The sequence below is a fragment of the Cervus canadensis genome, chromosome 7 (genome assembly GCF_019320065.1).
Source record: "Cervus canadensis isolate Bull #8, Minnesota chromosome 7, ASM1932006v1, whole genome shotgun sequence".
Taxonomy (NCBI): domain Eukaryota; kingdom Metazoa; phylum Chordata; class Mammalia; order Artiodactyla; family Cervidae; genus Cervus; species Cervus canadensis.
The window spans coordinates 13,336,542-13,349,113 of record NC_057392.1 but is presented as its reverse complement, the minus strand read 5'-3'; the positions used below and the strand labels follow the sequence as shown (position 1 = coordinate 13,349,113).

Sequence of the window (12,572 nt, the reverse complement as noted above, 5' to 3'; positions counted from 1 at the left end):
TCCCAGCATCAGGGTCTTTTCAAATGAGTCAGCTCTCTGCATCAGGTGGCCAAAGTATTGGAGTTTCAGCTTCAGCATCAGTCCCTCCAGTGAACGCCCAGGACTGATCTCCTTTAGGATGGACTGGTTGGATCTCCTTAAGTTAAATGGTATAAATTCAAATTAGAGTGGTATAAATTTAAATTATATAATCTATAGTAACCACAAGGTAAATAGCTATAGGAAACACACAAAAGGAAATGAGAAGGAAATGAAACTATTTCTCTACTAAAAAAATCAACTAAACACAGGAGAAGACAGTAATGCTGAAAATGAGGAACAAAAAAGCTATGTGGCTTACAGCAAACAAATAGTACTATGACAGAAGTCCCTCCTTATCAGTAATTACTTTCAATAAAAGCAGATTAAACTCTCCAACAAAAAGATAGAAATTAGCAGAATGGGGAAAAAAAGATCTAATAATACATTGTCTACAATGAATTTACTTTGATCCAATGACACAGATAGATTGAATATTAAGTGATGGACATGAGTTTGAGTAAGCTCTGGGAATTGGTGATGGACAGGGAAGCCTGGTGTGCTGCAGTCCATGGGGTCACAAAGAGTCAGACATGACTGAGCAACTGAAATGAAACTGAACTGAACCCATTGGAAAACTACTATCAAAAAACCAGAATATTTTAAGTGGTGAGAATGTGGATAAATCAAAACCCCTAAGAATTGAAAGCAAGGTCTCATAGAGATATTTATACGCTCATGGTTTATAGAAGTATTATTTGCAATAGCTAAAGTGTGGAAGCAACCCAAGTGCCCATTGCTAGATGAATGGAGAAGCAAATATGATATGCACACACAGTGGAATATTTTTCAGCCTTAAAAGAGGAAAGTATTGACATATGTACAGCATGGATGAAGCAAAAAGCAAATATTATATGATTCTGCTCAAATGAAGTACTTCGTGTAGTCAAAATCATGGAGATAAAAAGTAAAGAGGTGGTTGCCAGGGGCTGGAAGTAGGGGAAAAGGAGGAATTATTGGTTACTTGCTAGAGAGTTTTAATTTTGCAAGATGAAGAGTTCTAGAGATGAATGGTGATGACAGCTTGCACAGCGATATGGATGTACTGAATACCACTGCACTGCACGCTTAAAAATGGCCAGGATGACAAATCTTATGGTATGCGTTTCTTAAGCACAATAAAAAATGGGAAAAGGAATGATAGAAATGTATTATAGCCCACTGAATATAAAAGAAACCCCTAAGCCCCATGCTGATAAAAACAAGTAAATGGAGAAAGAGAAGTACTTGTTTACTTTAGAATGTCAGTTGATAAATGTATAAGGAATGATATAATCAGAAAATCACTGTTTGGCAGTGAATATAGTAATCATTGATTCAGGCCAGAATCATCAATGGATACTGAAACTGGAGGATGAAAGTTTGATGAGGAAGAAAAGTAGTCTCAAAGTATCTCCTCACAAGCTGCTCATTAATCACAAAGGAAAATTTACAGTGTAGAAACCTGTCAGACACCACCTTAACCAGGCAAATAAAGCTGACAGAAGTGACAATAGGACAAATGACTATTGTCTTACTTCTAGTGCAATACCCTGAGAAGCCAGCATCACTTCTGTGATGTTGCTGCCAAAAACGCACACCCTGAATGAAATCATGAAGCAATTTCAGACAGACCCAAATTGAGGGACTTCCTGTAAAATGCTGTTAAATGCAAAATAACATGTTAAATCACATAAGCCAAATTCAGAATATTGGAAATACCACAGAACAAAAGATGCCGTTTCTTCAACAAGTAACTAGCATAAAAGGTAAAAGAAAAGAGTAGAAGAGTTTTAAGATATATAACCAATTCAACCCCTGGGTCTTGTTTTAAGTTCAAATTTGAACAAGGTAATTTTTTGACAACCAGGGAAATTGGCATATTCCCTGGGAATTAGATGATAATATGGAATAATTAACCTTTTGACAGATGTGATAAACATTTTGGTTATATGTTAAAAATTCTTTAGTTGTTAGAGACACATATTTTGTGGTGAAATAATGCAATGTCTGCTGTTCTAGAAAAAAAGGTGGGAAGTGGGAGGATAGATGAAATAATATTGGCAAAATGTTGACAATTGTTGAAGTTAGATAAGGGGTTGTTGTTTAATTGCTCGGTCATGTCCAACTCTTTGCTACCCTATAGACTGTAACCCACCAGGCTCCTCTGTCTATGGGATTTCCCAGGCAAGAATACTGGAGTGGGCTACCATTTCCTTCTCCAGGGGATCTTTCTGACCCAGGGATTGAACCCACATCTCCTGCATTGCCAGAGGATTCTTTACTGCTGAGTCACCAAGGAAGTCCCAGGTAAGGTGTGCATGACAGTTTATTACATCATTTTCTCTATTTCAATGTATATTTGAAATTTTTCTATGTCTATGTAAAAGAAGGAGGAGAAAGAGGAGAAGAATCTGAAATACATCCTAAACCATAACTAGTAAAGAGTTTAATTTGCTTCTCTTTCACCACTTCATTTATTTTTTAACTGAAAGATAATTGCTTAACAGAATTTTGTTGTTTTCTGTCAAACATCAACAAGAATCAGTCATAGGTACACCCATGTCCCCTCCCTCCTAAACCTCCCTCCCATCTCTCTCCCCACCCCACCCCTCTAGATTGTCACAGAGTCCCTGTTTGAGTTCCCTGAGACATACAGCAAATTCCCGTTGGCTATCTATTTTACACATGGTATTGAAAGTTTCCATGTTACTCTCTCCATACATCTCACCCTCTCCTTCCTCTCCTTCCCCCACATCCATAGGTCTGTTCTCCATGTCTGTTTCTCCATTGCTGCCCTGCAAATAAATTCATCAGTACCATCTTTCTAGATTCCAATATATGTGTCAGTATATGATATTTCTCTTTCTGACTTACTTCACTCTGTATAGTATGCTCTAGGTTTGTCCACCTCATTAGAACTGACTCAAATGCGTTCCTTTTTATGACTGAGCAATTTTCCATTGTATATATGTATCACAGCTTCTTTATCCATTCATCTGTCAGTGGACATCTAGGTTGCTTCCATGTTCTAGCTATTGTAAGCAGTGTTGAAATGAACATTGGGGTTCAGTTCAGTTCATTTGCTCAGTGGTGTCTGACTCTTTGCAACCCCATGGACTGCAGCAGGCCAGGCCTCCCTGTCTTTCACCAACTCCTGGAGCTTGCTCAAGCTCATGTCCATTAAGTCGGTGATGCCACCCAACCATCTCATCCTCTGTTGTCCCCTTCTCTTCCTGCCTTCAATCTTTCCCAGAATCAGGGTCTTTTCCATTGAGTCACTTCTTCTCATCAGGTGGCCAAAGTCTTGGAGTTTTAACTTCACTATCAGTCCTTGCAGTGAATATTCAGGGTTGATTTCCTTTAGGATTGACTGGTTTGATCTCCTTGCAGCCCAAGGGAATCTCAAGGGTCTTCTCCAACACCACAGTTCAAAAGCATCAATTCTTCAGTGCTCGGCTTTCTTTATAGTCCAACTCTCACATCCATACATGACTACTGGAAAAACCATAACTTCAACTAGATGGACCTTTGTCAGCAAAGTAATCTCTATGCTTTTTAATAGACTGTGTAGGTTGGTTATAGCTTTTCTTCCAAAGAGTAAGCATCTTTTAATTTCATGGCTGTGTTCACCATCTGCAGCGATTTTGGAGCCCTAAAAAATAGTCTCTCACTGTTTTGTTTCCCCATCTATTTGCCATGAAGTGATGGGACCAGATGCCATGATCTTAGTTTTCTAAATGTTGAGTTTGAAGGCAAATTTTTCACTCTCCTCTTTCACTTTCATCAAGAGGCTCTTTAGTTCTTCTTTGCTTTCTGCCATTAGGGTGGTGTCATCTGTGTATCTGAGGTTTTTTATATTTCTCCTGGCAATCTTGATTCCAGCTTGTACATCATCCAGCCTGGCATTTCGCATGATGTACTCTGCATATAAGTTAATGTGTCTTTTTCAATTTTGGTTTCCTCAGGGTATACGCCCGAGGGGGATTGCTAGGTCATATGGTGGTTTTATTCATAGTTTTTTTATTCCTAATGTTTTAAGGAATCGCCATACTATCTTCCATAGTGGTTGTATCAATTTACATTCCCACCAGCAATGCAAGAGGGTTCCCTTTTCTCCACATCCTCTGTGACATTGATTGTTTGTAGACTTTTTGATGATGGCTATTATGACTGGTGTGAGGTGGTATCTCATTGTAGTTTTGATTTGCATTTCTTTAATAATGAGTGATGTTGAGCAACTTTTCATTGTTTGTTAGCCATCTGTGTGCCTTCTTTGGAAAAATGTCTGTTTTTTTCCCACTCTTATTGGGTTGTTTGTTTTTCTGTTATTGAGTTGTATGAGCTGCTTATGTGTTTTGGAAATTAATTCTTTGTCAGTTGTTTCCTTTGCTATTATTTTCTCCCATTCTGATGGTGTCTTTGTAGACAAACTACAAAGTACTTGTTTTTAGTTTCCTTTGCTGTGCTAAAGCTTTTAAGTTTAATCAGGTCACACTTGTTTATTTTTGTTTTTATTTCCATTACTATAGGAGGTGGGAAGGAGGTGAGTCATAGAATATCTTACTTTGATTTATGTCATCAAATGTTCTGCCTATGTCTTCCTCTAAGAGTTTTATATTTTCTGGCCTTACATTTAGGTCTTTAATCCATTTTGAGTTTATCTTTGTGTGTGGCATTAGGAAGTGTTCTACTTTCATTCTTTTGTATGTAGCTGTCCAGTTTTCCCAGCACCACTTTTTTTTTTTCATTTGTTTTTATTAGTTGGAGGCTAATTATTTTACAATATTGTAGTGGTTTTTGCCATACATTGACATGAATCAGCCATGGGTTTACATGTATTCCCCATCCTGATCCCCCTTCCTACTTCCCTCCCCACCCCATCCCTCTGGGTCTTCCCAGTGCACCAGCCCTGAGCACTTGTCTCATGCATCGAACCTGGGCTGATGATCTGTTTCACCCTAGATAATATACATGTTTCGATGCTGTTCTCTCAAAACATCCCACCCTCGCCTTCTCCCACAGAGTCCAAAAGTCTGTTCTGTACATCTGTGTCTCTTTTTCTGTTTTGCATATAGGGTTATCATTACCATCTTTCTAAATTCCATATATATGTGTTAGTATACTGAATTGGTCTTTATCTTTCTGGCTTACTTCACTCTGCATATTTGGCTCCAGTTTCATCCATCTCATTAGATCTGATTCAAATGAATTCTTTTTAATGGCTGAGTAATATTCCATGGTGTATATGTACCACAGCTTTCTTATGCATTTGTCTGCTGATGGACATCTAGGTTGCTTCCATGTCCTGGCTATTATAAACAGCCAGCATCACTTATTGAAGAGGCTATTTTCGCCCCATTGTGTATTCTTGTCTCCTTTATCAAAAATAAGGTGCAAAGGTTTATCTCTGGGCTCTCTATCTTGTTCCTTTGGTCTATATTTCTGTTTTTGTGCCAGTACCATACTGTCTCAATGACTGTAGCTTTGTAGTATTGTCTAAGTCAGTAAGGTTGATTCCACCAGCTCCAGTCTTCTTTTTCAAGACTCCTTTAACTGTTCAGGGTCTTTTGGGTTTCCATATGAATTGTGAATTTTTTTTTTGTTCTAGTTCTATGAAAAATCCATTAGCAATTTGATAGGGATCACATTGAATCTATAGATTGCATTTGGTAGTAAATCATTTTCACACTATTGATTCTTCCTACCCAGGAACATGAAATATCTCTCCATCTGCTTATGTCATCTTTGATTTCTTTCATCGGTGTCTTATAATTTTCTGTGTACAGTTCTTTTGTCTTCTTAGATAGGTTTATTCCTAGATATTTTATTCCTTTTGTTGCAGTGGTGAATGGGATTGATTCCTTAATTTCTTTCTTATTTTTCATTGTTAGTGTATAGGAATGTAAGTGATTTCTGTGTGTTGACCTTGTATCCCATGACTTTACTGAACTCACTGATTAGCTCTAATAATTTTCTGATAGTTTCTTTTGCATTTTCTATGTATAGTATCATATGACCTGCAAACAGTGAGTTTTACTTCTTTTCCAATTTGTATTCCTTTTATTTGTTTTTCTTCTCTAAATGCCATAGCTAGGACTTCCAAAACTATGTTGAATAACAATGTGAGAGTGGTCACTGTTGTCTCGTTCCTGATCTTAGAGGGAATGCTTTTAATTTTTCACCATTGAGAATAATGTTTGCTGTGGGCTTGTCATATATGGCCTTTACTATGTTGAGGTAGGTTCCTTCTATGTCCATTTTTTGAAGCATTTATGTCATAAATGGGTGCCAAATTACACTGAAGGCTTTTTGCATCTATTAAGATGATCATATGATTTTTATCTTTCAGTTTGTTAATATGGTATATCACATTGATTGATTTGCATATATTGAAAAATCCTTGCATCCCTGGAATAAATCCCACTTGGTCATGGTGTGTGAGCTTTTTAATGTGTTGTTGAATTCTGTTTCCTAAAATTTTGTTGAGGATTTTTGCATCTATGTTCATCAGTGATATTGACTTGTGATTTTCTTTTTTTGTGTTGTCTTTGCCTGTTTGGTATCAGGGTGACTGTGACCTTGTAGAATAAGAATTAAATTATACATAAGCTAGTATAAATGTATGTTTACAAATACTTATTTAGTGGACTGTATATATTTTTCACTCATACTACTATTCCAGTATCAAGTTATAGAAAGCACATAGGTAATTTTATTGATAATGAATACCTGAATTATATAGACATGACAATTATATTTCAGATGTCAGTACTTAGAATTGGTAGAAAAATTTAGAAAAATCAAATGCATTCTGTTCTAACTTTGAGATGCTATAACTTACACAATCAACCAAATGTCTCTTTAAGGTCTTTTGTATTTCTTTATAAACTTTAGAATTATATTGTCCATTCCCACCAAAAAGTATAAAAAAAATTCTTGGCAGTGGGACTGGGAGTGATTGAACCTAAATATTATAATTTGAGAAGAACTGAAATCTTTGTAATATTGAGTCACCACTACATTTTCTGGGTATAGCTCTTCATTAACTCAGAGTTTCTTTCATTTTTCTCATCAATATTTTATAGTTTGGTATGTAAAAATTTTAGACATTTTTTGATAGACTTATTCTTGGACATTTGTAGTTCTTATACTATTTAAAATAGCATTTCTTTTAAAATTTTGAATATAGAAATATAATTGATTTTGCATATTTATCTTGTTTCCAGAAACACTGCATAACTCAATTACATTTCTAATATTTGATCTAGTTTTTTAAGAATTTTATGTATTTTCAATCATTTCATTTGTGAAAACAGCAGTTTTATTTTTTCCTCTTCAATCCTTTTACGTATTGTATATTTTCTATACCTGAGCAGACTGGCAGGTAGGATTGGAAGAAAAAATGTTGAATAGAATGATAATAGTAGACCTTCTGATCTTTTTCTTGATCTCAAAGAGAAAGTTTTTATGTGCTATTTCACCACTGAATATGATAATTTCATATATAAGTTTCTTATATATATATTTTTATACATTTCTTTTATTCATATTTCATACACACACATACATACTCTATCAGATTAAACATATTTCTTAGAAAAATTTGCTAAGAGGGTTTTAAAATGAGTGGTTGTTGGATTTTACCAAGTGCTGTTCCTCTACCTACTGATAATCATACAATTTTTCTTCTTTATGCTGTTGTGATCAGTTACACTGATTGATTTTTTTAAAAAGACAACTGCATTCCTGGAATAAACTCAGCTTGGTAATGATTTAGTATCCCTTTTAGATGTTGCTGGATTCAATCTGCTAATGTTTTCCTTAGGATTTTTGCATCTATGTTCATAAAAAGAATTTTTTTATCTTTCTCATGACATCCTTGATGGTTTTTGCTTTTTGCCATACTTACTTGCCTCAAAGGGGGCTTCCCTGGTGGAAGGGGACTTCCTTCAGTGATAAAGAATTTGCCTGCAATGCAGGAGACACAGGAGAGATGAGATTGATCCCTGGGTCAGGAAGATCCCCTGGAGGAGAAAATGGCAACACACTCCAGTCCTCTTGCCTGGAAAATCCCATGGACAGAGGAGCCTGGCGAGTAAACAGCTGGACACAACTGAGCAACTTAGCACATACACACACATTGGCCTCAAAAACTTAGTCAAGGAGTGTTCCTTCTTTTTCTATTACCTGGAAAATTGTGTGTAAGAATTCTTCAAGGTTTGGTAGAATTCATCCATGAAGCTATCTGGCCCTGGACTATTCTTCTTGTAAAAGATATTTTTATGGGTTTCCAAGGGAAAGAATAGAAAACCTATGAATCATTCATTGTTCAGGGACTTCTGAGGGGTAGAAATGAGAGAGAGATGGAAGTGATGGTGTATGGCATTTCAAATTATCTGACATTTTCCAAAGACACTCTGCTCTTGTTTACCGACTGTCATGCCACACATCTTTGAGCTGGCAGATCTGTGGGATAATGAGTCTATGAGCATAGTTCTCAGGCTGCCTGATCCCATCTTCCCAATGATCCAGAGGCAAGTCTCTCCAATGGTGTTGGGCAGAGAGCTGTGAGGGGAGGGGGAGGAGTGACCGGATTAAGCAGACAGAGGCTCTTTGTTTGCCCTGCTTATGTAAATCTTATGTTGTAAATGAGGCAACATTTGGAAACAAATATTGGCTCAGAGGACTAATGCCTTCATGCCATCTCCTTTTAGGTCAGCTACCCAACCTCCCTGCACGTACACACAATTTCAGCTCTTTCAACAAGAAGGCTTGTTGAAATTTAAGACTTTTATTCAGTTTATGGTGGAAGATTTGGGTCAAGACTTAGATTCATCTGTAACTGGAAACTCTCTCTGTCTCCTGCCTCCCTTCCCCCTTTCCTTTCTCCTTCCTTTCCCTCTTTCTCCTCTCCTTTTCTGGATAAATGAAGAGAAGATCAACATAGAAAAAAAGGAAAGAAGATCAATATAAAAAAGAGAGGATCAATATTTTTTTAAAAAAGGAGAGAAGATCAACATCAAGAAGGCAGCTGTGGTCTAGAGAAGGCTGGGACTTAGGAGATTTGAGTTCAGGTCCCAGAGCTCTGTGAATGAGGAACTTCATTTTACTATGATGTCCACAAATAAAAAGTGGTGAGCTAATCTTATCTCCTTAGGCAGTTGGTCAAGATCACAAGGTCTTGCCTCAGGACAGTGTCTGGCATGTGGAACAGTTGAAAACATGATTCTTTCCTTTCATCTGAACATGATAAGCCAATGTGTGCCTGAGATGCTGCAGTCAGGGCACCCAGATTTCTCCCAGAGACAAGCTCTTCTGCAGTAGAAAATGGGTCCATGTGTCTGTGGAGAAATGGCAGGGCTGGAGGTTCTAGATCTGTCTCTCTCTCAGTGTCACCCCAAACAAACCTCTTGGCCTCTATGTTTGTTCCTGTTTGGTGGCAGAGGCAGTGTCCCTGGTGGATGGGTTCACACACTCTGGAACCAGACAGCCTGATTTTGTACCTGGCTTGCCAGCTGACCTTGGACAAGTTACTAACCCCTCAGGACCTCAGGCTCTTCATCGCATCTGTAAAATGGCGAATCTAATGCACCTATCTTACAGGGCTAGGGTGAGGGCCCAGTGAATCTCTCAGCAAGTGCTAGTCCTCATCAAACTGTAAAAGAGGGATGATGAGTTTCATGAGGCCAGAGTGTCTCTAGTAAAGAATTAAACACCAGAAGGGAGAGCAAGTGTCATGGGACAGGGACAATTGTCATGAGACAGGGACAAGTGTCATGGGCCACCAAGGACACAAAACACTGACTTTTTCACCTCTCACCTCCACACACACCCCCTTACACATTATAGATGTGGGCATGGCCATACCACCAGGGTCACACACGCATGGACCACCACAGCCAGCTTCACCCCTTGCCTCCCAGGAGTGACAGACACAGGCCGCTATCCTGTCCTCTTGAGCAAGAACCAAGGCCCACATGAGAAAAGGGCATAAGATTCTGTTCTCTGTGTCTCATCTGGCCCTTCTTCAGATTCCATGGGCCTGCCTGTCTGGGGCTCAGAGTCAGAGGGCTCCACTGAGGCAAGGCATGGGCTTGGCTGGCCTGGAGGGAACTCTGCCTGGCCAGAGTGCTCCCTCTGAGGGGCTCAGGCTAGGCAGTGGGGCTGTTCCTGGAGGAACTGACTCAGGAAAGGCTCACTTGTAAGTGTAGAAAGGACCCCAGGGGAGGAATATGGTCCGTCTGTCCTCCACCGAGCTCCCCTGAGTTTGTGAAGCAGCTCAACATTTGACAACTCTCCTTTCTGCTTCTGGGCAGACTCTGCAAGCTCACTGCAGGACATGTAGAAGGGTGAGCTGAGAGGGGCACCCTGATCTGCAGAGTCTCACCCAGCCACCCCTGCCCTTGACTCTCTCCCTTTGTCTTTCTCTCTGTACCTCAAGGTGTCCCCATGAGGCCAGACCACCCCCTAATGCCTGATGCAGGGGGCAACAGGAAAACGCCCCTCCTGCTAAGATGCTGGCTTTCCCAAGGCTGGAGCAGAGGCCCTCCCACCCCAAGGGCAGGGGCAGAAGAAGAGCAGCAGGGATTTGGAGAGATGGGCTTGTCTTCTGTCCCTGCTGTAAACAGCAAGTCCCTGCTAACACAATGCTATCTGTACTGGGGTGTGTGTAACCCCTTGCACATCAGACAATCTACTGGGGTGTGGGGAATTTATCCTAGCTACAGGTTATATTTACACCTTCTGCAAAAGATAAATAAGTTAATATTCACTCCTGCTTCACATGAGGATTAGCACTGGCTCCCACCTGGTGTGCAGGCCAGACAGATGCACAGCATTGAGGGCCTTTGAGGTGTCCTGAGGAAAGAAGTGAAAAGTCTCACAAAGAGTGAGGTGGGGAAGGGAATGCTGGAAGCTTGTGATTCCCTGACCTGTTCTTTACTTTTGACTTCTGTGACTCCACATTTTGTGGTTTGCACATGCCCAGTAAAATGGATGTACAGATGAAGTAATATGATTTAACTCATCAGATCTCACAAGATGCACAAGTGCCTTAGAAAGATTTCTGCAAAGAAACTAGAAGATGATTCTGAAATCAAAAACATGTGAGTTAAAATGGCACTACTGACGTATCTTCTAAGCCTGGTGTAAATTAGTGTAAATAAAACCAATAGCAACGACCATTTGATCAAGTTGGATAAGTAGCTTTCTTAAGTAACTTAAGAAAACCCTAAAATTATCTTGATGATCCCCTGGAATATGGATTTACAACAACTATCAGGAACTTTACTCTCTCCCTAAGTGTATATTTTGCTTTGAGATATTTTTCATTGTATATAAGGCAAATAGACATTTTTAAATGAATGTTTCATTTTTCCCATAGTTTAAATTTTTTCTATTCCTTTCATGATTGAAATAAACATGATGTTAGTTTTAAGTATATATATGGAATGTACAGCTTCACTATTTTACCTGATAAGGATGGGTAATCAAAATGGTTTGGAGACCACTTTTTTTGGAGGGAGCTGGGGATGAAACAGGGGATTGAGATCAGGCCACATCCTCTCCTGCGTCCCTTTCTTTGTGTTCATGAGTCCCTTGTCCTCAGTGTCACAGAGTCTCGACCACACGCCTGGACAGCTCCTTGTAGGAGAGACGTCTCTCCTGTGACTCTGTCCCTAGTCAAGGTGCTCAGCAGTCTACATGAAGGGGAGGAAGGTTACCTGCCTAGGATCCTGTGCTCAGGGGGGTACACAGGGACGGAAACCGTTCCTTGGGGTTTTAAGGGCCCAAGAAGGAGCAGGGAAACAAGCGAAAAGGGATGAGCCTGTTGTCTTTGACTTGGGATCAGCTTATTCTTCTCTCACACCCTCTCCCGGAAGGTCTCTGCCTGTCTTCCTCCTATTCTAGTCTGCCTTTGGGGCAGTCGGCTTCCCTCTTCTATGGAACGAGCACAGAGGTTGATTCAGGACCAGCTCTGGCTCCCCAGGATTCAGAAGCAGAGCCACACCCACACCAGCCGGCTGCAGCTCTGCTCCTGGTACAGAGCAAGCACACTTTAACAACGGGCTGACTTGTCTTTCATTCCCTTCCAATCAGCACTTTTTTGTTGGATTCCACCCACGGGTCTGTTCCAGAGGTCAGGAAATGAGGTGATCAGCCTGAGCGAGGAATGAAGGGGGAGGGCTGAGGGGCGATTGGGCAACCGGGCTGAGCAAACACAAGGGGTCAAGGATTGTGCTCGGCCAGCCCCGCGGGAGATATAGGGGCGCCGGGCGCAGCGAGGCGACGCAGAAGCCGGTCGGTCTGTGCTCTGCGCTCCGCGTCACAGACCGGGGAGGATGAGGCCCGCTGTCCGCGCTCTGTTAGCCTGCGCGGTTCTGGGTGAGTGTGGCGGCTGGGAAGGCCCTCAGCGTCGCCGGCCCTGGCGCCCCCTGCATCTCGGAGCCCTCTGCACCTTCCCTGGGCTCCGCGCTGGAGCTGGAAGCCTGGGACCTTTCCTTCCATTCTCC

The 12,572-nt window shown here is 40.5% G+C and overlaps 1 protein-coding gene across 1 annotated transcript in view; it reads left to right on the top strand.

Annotated features, from left to right (window-relative positions):
- Window positions 1–12,230: 12,230 nt before the first annotated feature.
- LOC122445317 (serotransferrin-like) overlaps window positions 12,231–12,572 on the top strand; it is an 84,523-nt gene continuing 84,181 nt past the window's right edge. The window contains 1 exon segment of the mRNA XM_043474374.1: window positions 12,231–12,444. Coding sequence (XP_043330309.1) covers window positions 12,402–12,444 — 43 coding nt within the window. The 5' untranslated portion in view covers window positions 12,231–12,401.